General features: G+C 48.9%; 1 protein-coding gene across 1 annotated transcript in view; it reads left to right on the forward strand.

Moving 5' to 3' along the window:
- Nucleotides 1-9757, forward strand: part of LOC114866639 (transmembrane protein 132C) — a 93153-nt gene extending 83396 nt beyond the window's left edge. The window contains exons 8-10 of the mRNA XM_029168644.3: nucleotides 2741-3050; nucleotides 7040-7231; nucleotides 7634-9757. Coding sequence (XP_029024477.1) covers nucleotides 2741-3050; nucleotides 7040-7231; nucleotides 7634-8695 — 1564 coding nt within the window. The 3' untranslated portion in view covers nucleotides 8696-9757. The remainder of the gene's footprint in view (nucleotides 1-2740; nucleotides 3051-7039; nucleotides 7232-7633) is intronic.
- The last annotated feature ends 2891 nt before the right edge of the window (nucleotides 9758-12648 follow it).

The following is a 12648-nucleotide window of genomic DNA, read 5'->3' on the forward strand; positions in this document are numbered from 1 at the left end:
GGGGCACACTCGAGTGTGTTCCCATATATCACAGCCCCATTTGGCTATTTTGAAATAGTCCCCGGAGGAGACGAAATGTCTTTATTCAGGTCATTACCTTCAGAAGTGTTTAACCATCCCGGCATGAGGAGTCCAATCGCATTCCTCACTTGGTAAAATAAATGGAGGCTACACTAAATTGGCTCTGTGTTGTTGTTGCACACGCAGAATGCAGGTGCAGCTGCAGAGGTGGTAATAATGCGTGTCTAATAATTCATGGGCCTGGTTTCCCAAAAGGAACCCATTCTGAATAAGACATGAAAAATTAATTAGATTTTTATTAGAGCATGGGCAAAATCCCTGTTTCTTAAAACATGCTCCGCAACATGTGGAGTCCATGTTACAAGACTCTGAATTAATAGTAACTGATTCATTCAGATTTTTTTTTCATAAAAAATTAATTGAAGTTTAAATAAATGAGCTTTCTATGAATTGATTATCTGTGTTCATACAGACACACATTTACAGTATGTTGATAGTAGTAAAGGCTGAAGCTCTGCTGTGTTTCTAATATCAACAATAATTAAATTGTTCTTGCTCACCAGCCTTTTACCCCCTTTTATCAGAGCCGGACTAAACCATTATCTTTTTATTTATTTAAATCAACATGGCTGAAAATGACGAGGCACCACTTGCTGCAAACACAACAGCGGCGGCCTTTGGAAAATGGAGGTTATCACAAGGTCAAATTATTGTTTTGGAGAAACAATGACCTCTCCTCCTCTCCTCTAATTAAGAACCATTAGCAAACGCTTTCATTAGAAGACAAATCATAATTGTGATCAACTTCGAGACATGTGGCTCTATTTTACTTTTGTCCCCGTTTTCCCCTCATATCCATCATAAACATTTCCAGCGATAAAACTCCTTTATATTGCCACAGTTGTTTTTTAACACTTACTACCTCACATTTTAGCGCGGCGTAAAACATTTAATCGATGTTAATATACTGCTAATAAAACCTGAACAGGCTGAAAGCCCTGTTATTGTTTCCGCTGAATTACTTGACATCCACCGCAGCGTCGCGTCCCACCGAGCCGCCCCCCACAGGGTGGCAGTCTAACACAAACACCCCCTGCCACCAGTGCCCAGTCACATCAGACATGTCTGTCAGGCGTCGCAGCATGATGGGATGTTAATGTGCATATTTATAGGAAGCAAAAACAAAGGGAGGAGACTCAATGCAAAATGTTTACTGTGTGAGTTCATCAGTGTCCGGCCTCCACCCTATAGTGTGTGAGCCGCCTCATTACAGCGTGTGCCAGCGCCTTGGCTGACCAGTCACTCACTCCCACAAACATGACCTGACCCCGCGTTTCTGTTGCCAGCCACAAATGTCACCTTGTTTTAGATTGCTGTCCCTTCCCCCGATGCGGAGTAAGCCAAGGGGGGAGGGGGGGGAGGGCGCTGCGAGGGGATGTTAGGAACCGAGCCAAGCCATTGGGCCACAGCATGCTAACATGTCAGCTCGTTTTTCTGCCCGGCCGGCCATGCCTCATTAAACCTAATGGAAACTGTCAGTGTCACTCCCGCCAGCCACCTGACGGCCGGAGAGGGGGGCGGGCGGGCGGGCGAGAGGGGGTGAGGGAGTAAAAGGTGAGAGGGGGGAGATAAAGGAGGAGGACGGGGCGCGCTGAGCTGAAAAACGGATTACAGGGAAAAAATGAAATAAAGAGCGCGGCAACAAATGAGATCCTGGACAGTAATATAGATCCAATGTACCAGGATGATAAGGAAAGACCAACAATGAATATGGGATGTGTGCGAGTGATGAACGTGCCCGGCAGCCGTCGCACCGCTCCTCTTCACTGTCAACGCGCTTCTTTAGACCAGATCCGTATCTGGAGGACACATTTTACCTGTCAGCGCAGCTCCCACTGCTCACTTCAGGCGCCGCACAGCTATAATATATTTCTGTAAAATGTTGTTTATCAAAGTAGCCGAGGGCCCGGTTTGTGTCCACGGTAAAGTTTACTGGTTTGTCTGAGAGGAGGGACCCTTGGTGCAGCTCCGCGTCAGGAAGTGCAGCGCACTTTCCTCCCGCATCCGGCTGGTAATTAATTCTGCCAAGTATTTCTGAGGCCCTTTCCCTGTGTTGGATGTTTTCCACCTCCCCAGGATTAAAGTGTCGTTCCTCCACCTTCTCCATCCATTGATGTGATAAAAGACTGTATAAACTTAAATTCCAGTGGAAATGAGTCCAACTCGCCTCGGCCGCCGGATTCTCCCTCCGCTTGTCACAAAGCCGGGTTCCCGCGGCGGCCGCACGCGCCCAGTGTTTGCCATGGGCCGAATAAATGGCAGGCGCACGGCAGAACATCAGCTGCCCTTTCAGAGAAAATGAGAAGCCGCGGCGAGTTTGTCTGTGCGAGCTGTTTTTAATGGATTCTTGAAGACGTGGGGAGTGTCCGGCTTTAACGAGGTCAGGCAAACCTGCAGCACGACTGCTGACAGCGGAGGCTTTTGCTCTGTGCACATTAATAGTGATAAGGAAAAATGAATTACGTGGAGCGGTGATAGGAAAAGGCAGAATTATAGCGGGCGGTAACCTTTTAAGTGTATCGTACTCCCGAGAACATCTCTAAACACTTTTACTCCAGAACCAGCAAGTGGTGCATCACTTGTTCTGCTCCCACTTCCCACTGTTATTAGTCACTCATCCATATTGATTCATCCGCCCTCTCTCGCCGCTCTCCTCCAGGTACGAGAGGGTCGCCGACGACAAGGACGACGACGGCGCAGCCTCCAGGAGGCCGGAGAGCGGCTGCGTGCCCCAGTACCAGAGCACGGCCCTGCGGGTGCTCACGCACTTCGTGGCGGATCCGGAGGAGCCCAGGGGGTCGGCGGAGGACGACACGGCGGCCCAGCAGAGCTTCCTGCTGGGCAGCGACTGGCAGGTGGAGGTGACGCAGCTGGTCAAGGATTCTCTGCGAGTGGAGGACCCGAGGGTTGCCCAGCTGCTGGAGGGCCAGGTGGTGATAGGCCTGAGCCCGGGAGTCACACAGCTGCAGGTGTGTGTGTGTGTGTGTGTGTGTGTGTGTGTGTGTGTGTGTGTGTGTGTGTGTGTGTGTGTGTGTGTGTGTGTGTGTGTGTGATTTCTCATATCTAGACTGACATCCTGCACATGCTATTTTTTTTACTCCAACCAATCAACAGTGACTGACGCATCTGCCCAGTCAACACAATCTCCTATAGACACAGAAGCTGCGTTTGCGATGGAGCAAACATTTGTCATGTCACTCAAAGAATTCAGAGCTGGCACCTCGACGAGTGCAAGATGTCTACAGAAACCTGTGCTGCTGCCACGTTTCCTGCTCCTGCATCAACGCTTGGAGTTGGAACTGGTTTGCAGCCACCAGCGAGCACAACCAGACCACATTAAAGCCTCTGGGGTTTGAAACTCAATTTAGCAACTCTACAAAGACTTTTTGCCTTTCTTTTTTGCGGCTCTCAGTTTTGGTTGTAAAGCTCACAAATTCCCCTCTGATCACTGCTGTTTCCTGCAGCAACAGGCATGTGTTTACAGCGTAAAAATGCTCTGATGACTCCCCGTGTTCTGTATGTTAGCTCTCAGAGTTAACGACTAGCTGGTGAACGCGGCTCGGCAGAACCCGGAGTTTTCATTAGGTTTTAGCTGAGACAGATACAAATGGAGAGCGACCGTTATTATTCACCAGTCAGGCAGAAATCTAAATCTGAATAAATGCTAATGTTTGACTGTATCTGGAGGATACGAGAAAAAATCCATAAACCGTAACGACTTTATCAAGCAACCGACTGTGTAAATCTGTTTATTTCCAGGTTGTTCGACTTCTGCCCCAGAGTGACCTTAAAAATGTAATTAATGTAGCTTTAAGCCGGTCATTTGCATGTTTAGAGTGCAAAGAAATAGAAAGTCCAAAGAATGTGGAGCAGGCGAGTTTAAAACGACAAAGACTTGAGTCTAAAACAAAGTGACCCGTGACTTCACCGCGCGCCGATGCGATCTGGCTCCCAAACTCGAACCCAACATGTGTTTAATGCCAGAACAAGGTCCTTGTTCAAGGCGGCACACGTGCTCGTTCCTGCTGCACGAATCAGCATCAATCTGGCATTTACAAGATAGAACACAGCGCAGAACACAGACGACGCGGGCGCGGATGTTAATCTGCTGTGTGTGTGTGTGTGTATGTGTGTGTGTGTGTGTGTGTGTGTGTGTGTGTGTGTGTGTGTGTGTGTGTGTGTGTGTGTGTGTGTGTGTGTGTGTGTGTGTGTGTGTGTGTGTGTGTGTGTGTGTGACGTTCTCACCGTTGGCCAGAGCATGGTTTAAATGGAAAGACAACTGACTGAGGAGACATGTCAGATCACCTCGCATTATGTTTGACTTTGAAATGGGGAAGTCGGAGGCATAGATGTGTGCAGCCATCTCTGATCACCTGTTGAGTTCAAAGTAATCTAGCGGCAGATTTACGTCTGAGGGGCGACTGCTTTATAGGCCGTATCTCAGGCTGAACTACAGCTCCTACAGACGCCGGCCTGAAAATGCACCAACACTTGCTTAAATGCTGCAGCCTGATGTAGATCCAGTCCCGATCAGCTGAGGTCACTCTCACTGACTGGTGTTTGAAGCTGTAGGTTGTGGTGGTGGTTTGTTGAGCTCAGACTATTGCCCTCAGTGCTTAACTTTCCCACTATCAGAACAGCAGTTACATTTATATGCATTGTAGAACTTGGCAGAGTTCAGAGTGATTTGTCTTAATTCTGACAAGTTGAAGTTAAATTGTAGCTTCACGCTGACTCAGGACTGTGTCACTAATAAGATGAGGAAAAGACAAAAACAAACACGTTCCTCAAGCATCTCAGTGTTAGTTCCTCCAACGGCTCCATCTCCATTCATCACTCCTTTCTATTTCTAACTTCCTCCCAAATAATGTGGCTAATGTGATAAAAGAGCATATAAACCTGACTCGTGCCCTTAGTTCAATTCAGCCTCGTTTAAGTCCAAACTCACACACAACCTCCTCCTGGCTCCGACGGTGCTTTTGGGGTGCGTCCCTGTGGAAGCTGCCTGCTCTGTAGCTGCCGCTTAATGGACCGTAATTGCTGCTACCTACAGTACAAGGAAGTGGATCTTGCCTCAAATGCAAATTGCATTGCTGAACATGGAGGTTAATTGTAACACTTAAGGCAGACGCCGTTTGAAAGCGAGTGTTTGTCCTGCGTAATCAATAATTATCACCCGAGGTGTCAGTAATGTCTTTGATATGCTGCTCAGGTGCCCTGTGGAAAGGTTAAATAATGAGAAGTGTGAACGAGAACATGCCGCTCATTTAGGACAAAGCATGTCAACGCAGACGCTGACAGAATATTATATTTTATTTAGTTTGTTTTTCCAAAATGTTTAAACTTGCTCCGAATCTAGACACAAACAGCTGCTTTCAAGGTTCATGAGTCAGAAGAGGAAAAGCGATTTAAAGGTTTGAGAGGTCCTTCAATAAAAGGCGAAGGCAGTCAAGTCTGTCGTGCGACCAGTGCCCAAGTGCCTCAGGACTTTAAATACACAACGCATTAGCAGCTTCATTTGGATCCATGTATTTAAAGTAATAAAAAAATGTAGAATTTCTCAGTTGGAGACCTTGGGCTTCCATCGTGGCCTCAGCATGGTACAGTAGGTGGTCTGATCATTAATATACTGGGCTTCATCCTCAACAGTGTCTCAGGAGAGAGGAATGAATCCTTTTTAAGGATTCTCACGTTAGAGGCAGGACACCTGAATGCAAAACACATTTTGCTATTAACCTTTGCAGAAGTGTCAGAGTGACGAGCCACAGAGATACCGACTGGACAATAGTGGACTGTGTGTAGCGCTGCCGGCGGCGCCACACTGGCAAAAGGTGCAAATGGGATTTTCTGGGGTCAGGCAGGTGAAGGTTTTCAGAAATTTAGATAAAACTTACACAAGCATCAGAGCGCTTCAAACATGAGGGGCGGGGGCCTGAAAGGGGCCTTCGATGGCTGCCTGGAGACGGAGCCGGTGTGAGAGGGGGTCGCGTGTCTAGACGTCTGCTGGGAGGAAGTCACGAGCGTGAATGTAGGCCACAGACGAAGAATCCAAGGAAAGAGGCGGGACGTAACCACTGTTGGGGCTTCCCCGACGGGAAGCCCCAACAGTGGTTACTGGGGTTAGGGTTAAGAGGAGTCCTGATTATGGGATGCCAAAAACACTCCTGACATCTTGTGGAGAGGTCTGTCTACTGTGTTCTACATCTGAGCTAATTCCAAGTAGAAACTTTGTAACTCTTAGAAGTTACATTTTTATGTATATGAATCTGTTTCTGTTGCCCATATTCATAGCTTTCCCCCAATTCTACCTGTTCACCTTCCATCCACTTTTCACATGTTAAGACTACTCTCATGTTAGTTATGTTTAACATTCAAAGATGTCTGTGTGAGGAGGGCGAGAAGGGGAAAAACAAAACGAGAAGCAGAGGGAACGGCTCTGTACAAATGAGGCTGTGATTGGCGCTGACTGATCATTACGGCTGGTGAACGCAGCGGTGAGGGGGCGGCCGGGAAGCGACTGGAGCCCTAATTGGAACGGATGGCGGGGATTCTCGTCTCTCAACAGTATCACAACAATTTACATGCTTACACCTCTGGCAACTCGGAGGTGGAGGATGTGGTGTTAATAGGGCGGAGATTATATGTTTAAGAGCCTTTTCCTTTGTGCTTATATAATCACATTTAGTCTGGCTACAGTATGTGGTTCCTGAAATGTGCTTCCCATTACTGAATGCACAGTTCAGGATGCAGATCATGTGCAATTAGCTTGGTTGCACATAGAGGGCTTTGTTTTTTACCAATACAAAACGACACCGAGAGCCCTGACAGGGCGTCAGGACTGGATGATGTCAGACATAATCTAGTTGTCACCAGCGTGACTACCAGTAAATTAGAAGTCCCTCCTGGTTTGCATGACTTCACGGACGGCGTGACCAGCGATCCTTGGCTTGTGTTGCAGGTGCTGTCCCCGCTGACGGCCTCCGTCCTGGCGGAGAGGAGCGTCAGGGTGCTGGATGATAAAGTGAGCGTGACAGAGCTGGGGGTGCAGTTGGTGTCTGGACTCTCGCTGTCCTTGCAACTCAGCCCCGGGAGCAACAGGGCCATCGTTGCCACGGCTACCACGCAGGAAGTTATCGAATCGCTGAAGCAGGTATGAGTCGACTCTGGGAAATATCTCAAAGTATTTTAATTAGTATTTGTATACTATAAGAAAATGAAATCGTTACTGTATTACACAGGTACCTGTGCCTAGATTGCAGGTTCATGGCTTTCATATTTATATGTGGTGTGCATGGAATCCACTTTGCTCTAGTGATGCCATCTGTTTTATTTGCATACTGTATCCATCCAGTGAATGAGATGTGTGTTGTATGGTAAATGCAATTACAGCCGAATACAGCCAGTGCCTCACTCCTGCGAGGGAGAATACTGGTGTAGAATAGTTTGTGCTGCATTCAGCCTTCCTGCTGTTTTATTGTCATCCTTGCAATTCAGGTAGAAATTCAGTGTCCTTTAGCTCCTCAGTGACCGCTCTACTTTCTCGCTGTCGCAGGAGTCCCTCATCAGCGCTTGGCTTCAGTTCAGCGACGGCTCCATGACGCCCCTGGACAACTTCAACCCTGCTCATTTCACCCTGACGGCCACCTCCTTGAATGGACAGGTGGTGGAGGTGCAGCGCAGCGCGGCGTGGAAGTGGCCCGTTATCGTCGCCAAGGGCGAGGGCCAGGGCTCGCTGGTGCGCGTGGAGATGAGTCCGTCGGACGCGTGCCAGAAGGGCCAGCGGCGCGCGGTTCTGGCCACCGGCACGGCCAACATCCAGGTGCGGCTCGGCCCGCCGGAGGAGCCGTACAGGCAGGCGGGGGGCCGGCGGACGCGGCCGCACTCGCCGTATTACGGGGGCTCCATCTCGGACTTGGAGACTGGGTTGACCAACCGCGGCGCCACCACCATTCGGGGCAGCGCCCCGCTGAGGCCCAGCGGGGGGCGTCTGTCTGCGGATAGCGGAGCGAGGGCCCCGAATGAGTTCTCCGAATACCCCGATCAGGCCGAGCTGCCGCGCAGCCGCAGTTCTGATGAGGACTTGTTGCCGTCGCGCCGCGGCCTGACGGACCTGGAGATCGGTATGTATGCTTTGCTGGGGGTCTTCTGCCTGGCCATCCTGGTGTTCCTCATTAACTGCATCTCCTATGCATATAAGTACCGTAGCAAACAGCTGTCCATGGAGGCCCCGGAGGCCATGCCTCACGCCCATGACTGGGTGTGGCTGGGCCAGGAGGAGGGACTGTGCCTGCAGCAGCAGCAGGACGAGCTGGGGGGCGCGCTGGAGGAGGGCAGCCAGCTTTTAAACGGGGGCGTCCAGCGGGGCGGCGCCGGTGTGGGAGGATGCAGCTCGAGTGCAGCGCTCAACTCGCCCACCACCAAGAGAAAAAGGGTGAAGTTCACCACTTTTTCCAAGGTCAAGTCCAGTAATGGATGCCCCGTGCTCAGCCCATTAGCACTCGTTCAGACCAGCGAGATAAAATGGGTATGTCCAGACATTGAGCTCGGGGACTCAAAGGATCTTAGGAACTACATGGAAAAGCTGAACGAGAACGCGATTAAGAACATTGCTTGAGGAGCCCCGGGGCATTTTCACAGAACTAAAGAGAAACTCACCTGAATGCCTTCACACAGGAGGAGAACGAGGGTTGAAGGGAGGACAGGGGAGCCGACGAGTGCGGGCAGCGAGCCGAGGCTGCTCCTGAACTGTACCTCAGCGTACCGGGACATGACTATGCTCGGAAAGTGTCGCGTAATGGACCACAGCTCGGCAAGATTTGCCACGACATAGTTACAAAGGCGAGAATGTGAGCTTGATATTGTTGTTTAACTTAAATGTCGTTTGTCTTTGATTCACTTTCCTTTCAGCGAACCACGCGTACTACTTTAGTTTCCTCTTTAAATCATCCTGTTTTAATGTCGTATATGTTTTTTTTAGTCGTCAGCGATTAACATTCTAGGACAGAAGAGTTACAGCTGTTTTATATTGTATATAAATGCAGAGTATGAGTTGGAAGTATTCTATGTATAGTAACATTTTGTAAAAGTGACGTTTGGTTATGTTCTAGTTTGGTTTCCTTAGTTCCGTTGCGTCTCCAGAACCCAGATCCATGCATGACGATATTAAACAGGAGGCATGTGTGTCTGATCCGGGACCTGAGATGGAAGCGTGTAGATAATTAATACCTCTGGAGACGTGGAAGTTTAGTATTACTGCAAAATGAAGCTGAGTTTTTGGCTTTGGTTTTAATGTTTTCATATTGTTTAAGAAGTTCAGTAAGTTTCCCTCCTTTGGTTTTTCTCTAAGTTGCTGTTTAGACCCCCGTTCCTTCTAGCAGCGGCGCTGCTCACCATCAAGAGTATCAATAGACAATCACATTAATAATGGACGACTCAATTAGTTCCTTTACAAATCAGTCTGTTTATAGCTCGTATGCCGTGAATTAGGTGGAATCACACACTTAATTTATGAAATACCTGTGTGGCGTTTGAATCCCATGACTGTGATTGAAGTGATAAACTGTAATAAAAGGCCAAATCTGACCTCTTCAGTCCTTTTGTCAAACATCACCATCGCTCCTTTTATATGTGTTCTACAATTGGCTGCTGGACTAATTAAAACCAATGCTAACTCTTATTTTATGCTGCCGTGTGATTCATTGGCTGCTGAGTTCTTCCCTTCAGTCTGTCCAGGTTCCTTTATCTGCAGGAGGACACTGGCGATACAGAGGTCAAGTTCACAACCAGTGGAGTAAAAGCAGCGAGACGGACTAACAAACATTCTCATCGCCTTTATATATAAATATAGTGATACTTGGGAGCAGTGTTTCTGCTGACAGAGGTCCTGGGCCAAGTGAACCAGAGCTGTGAAGCTCGAAGGCGCCTCAGACAATTAGTCTTTTTCACAGGATCACAGACGTGCTCCTCTTTCTCAAAGGGCAACCTAATTAAAGATTACTTAGTTCAGTCTTATTACATGTTAATGTGGCATTTCCTCTGCTATTTGTCTTGCCCACTTACAGTACTGTACCGATGAATCTGCTGAGATATAATTTGCATCCTAATTACAGCCAACAGCCCAGTGCTTTAGAGAGATGTCCTGATAACAAGGAAGCGGCAAGAGGGATGTTTTATCTAGATTAATATTCACCTATAACATATGTTCAGTGTGTTTTCTTACAGTCTGAGCCTCGGGCCGACTGTCGGGCACCGTCGCAGAGCTCGCATCATGTCTTCCTGTCACCTCACAGACGGATCCTCTCTGAAGACAAAGTCCCACCGCTCCTCCTGTTGCTCCCGTGACCCGGCCCTCGCGTCTCCTCGCGTCTCCTCGCGTCTCCTCGCGTCTCCCCTTGCCCCCACTGAAGCGCCCGCTCTCTCTTCTGTCCATCGTCGTCACCGCCGGCCCGTCTGCGCCGCACATCAATAGAATAATAACGACAAAACGATGGTCTCTCTTCTTCCGTTGCACAAGTCCAACATCCTCGCTGGTCTTTCTCATCCCACCGGAGCTCTGCTCCTCTGAGAGCCCGGCCGCTTCATGCTGCTGCCTCTCACTCCTCAGCCGTAACCCCTTTAGACTCCTGCCTGTGTCCTCCACATTGAACTGCCAGGTAGTCTTCTTGCTGACACGGGGAACTCTCGGCCTACACCCACTAAGTGACAGCTCCTGTCAGCTATAATGGAACGGAGCCCTGTCACCAACACAAACCATCCCCGCTGACATTCACTGTGCCGATACATCACTAGTTATCCCGTTTCACAAATTCGCCTTCCGCGGCCGTGCCAGCGATCTGCGGCGCCAGCCATTCCTTTTCCCCGTCCTCCGGGGCGAGCGTCACGATTTACAGTACTGATGTCCCCTGTCAACCCGTCAGCCCGGGCCGTATCTGTCACCGCTGTGATGACTCTCGAACCGACACGGTGGATCGTATAATTCCAAGCGGCCAGGAATTACAATGCTCCCTGTGCTGCAGTGCGGGTTCGCTGATGCCCTGGAAAACATCCTCAAACAGGAGCCTGGGAACCTCTAGCAGGCTGGAAACAAAAATAGAAAAGGAAAACATCCACTCCGGGTCTGTCGGCAAGAAATCTGACACAATACACGGCTATTTCAAAATATACTATAGTGCAAATGTAGTAGATGATGTGTGTGACACATCCCACCAAAATATGTCTCCTGCTCCTCTTTTTTTTTTTTTTTTTTTGAAGGACCGATCAACTGACCAACATGACTGTTCCTCACAACAGGCTGCATCAGCCCTAATTCAACACAGAACATGGCTGAATGAGAAGAATGTGGCTCGGTCTATTCGTTATTGTAAAGCCCGGTTCGTTCTGCAAACAATGGCTGTTGTGAATGGGTGCAGGAGGCGTGCGGGTCCAGGACCGGACCTCTGACTCTCTGTTCACGCTGGCCCGTTGCACGCGTGCCCGTCACCAGGTGTGTGTCGATAAAACCAGGACAATGGCGCTGCGTCCGTGTGATTTATGGGTAAAGCTGATGCCATTAAAGCAGACGCGAAGGTGAGCCGGTTCTGTATTCTGCTGAAACACTGCTCTCTGTTGATGAGGTGGGCAGCGAGCGAAACCCAGAACCCGACCCAACAATGACTAAAAGTGAAAAATCCACTGGTGCTATAATAATTATTACTTCTTTTAAGGGAAGCAGACCGGAGCTTTTAGGCCTTTTCCAGTTGATCATTTGAAGCCTCTGTAGTGATGGTCTTATGGGGACGGAGCTGTTAACAGACCCCCTCCCTCTGAACAGAGAGCAACACATTTAGTCTCCTCCGAAAAGCACTTCTCTCTTTTTTTTCTTTTAATCTCCAGTGGTATTTTTGTTTTTAGGTCTGTGTCTTCCTGCGTCCTGGTGTGTGTGTGTGTGTGTGTGTGTGTGTGTGTGTGTGTGTGTGTGTGTGTTCTGGACCCCTGAAGTGATAATGATGGCTTGCTTGCTTGTTTCTTTGTTTTGCCCAGCACTATGTGGACAGACCAGGGTGGGAGACAGTTTTATTGTAGGAAAAGGGATCTGCAGAGGAGAAACGTTGGACAGTTGTCACTTGCTTTGACGTCATACTTCATCAGGTTGATGCCACTGTCGTCCTTAATGTTTTTTCCTTTTTAAGTTACCGTTAATAAAACAGCCAGTATAGTATTTGCCATATACAGTTTATAGTTTCTGTTCATCCTTTCTCTATCAGGCTGCATGAGACAAGCTATAAAATGAAGAGCACTTGACTCATTCTCCAGAATGTGCACAGTTTATGACGCTTCCACTGTATCGGCCTCTCAATGTGGCGAGAGCCTTTAAAGAAGACGGATCTGACGTTGCCCGACTCCCCAACAGCCGACTTTCAGGTGTAACCGGACACATAATGGATTTGAAAAGTATTATTTGCCAGTGATGAGATGCTGCTGAGGGCGAAGCGTGGCTTTTCGGGTCAGCAGCTCACGCTGTCAAACACTGTGAATTCACCACGGGACCGGCTCAGGCCCGGCGGTCCTGCCTTTGCACAGACGCACGCA

Source organism: Betta splendens, chromosome 12 (genome assembly GCF_900634795.4).
Source record: "Betta splendens chromosome 12, fBetSpl5.4, whole genome shotgun sequence".
Taxonomy (NCBI): domain Eukaryota; kingdom Metazoa; phylum Chordata; class Actinopteri; order Anabantiformes; family Osphronemidae; genus Betta; species Betta splendens.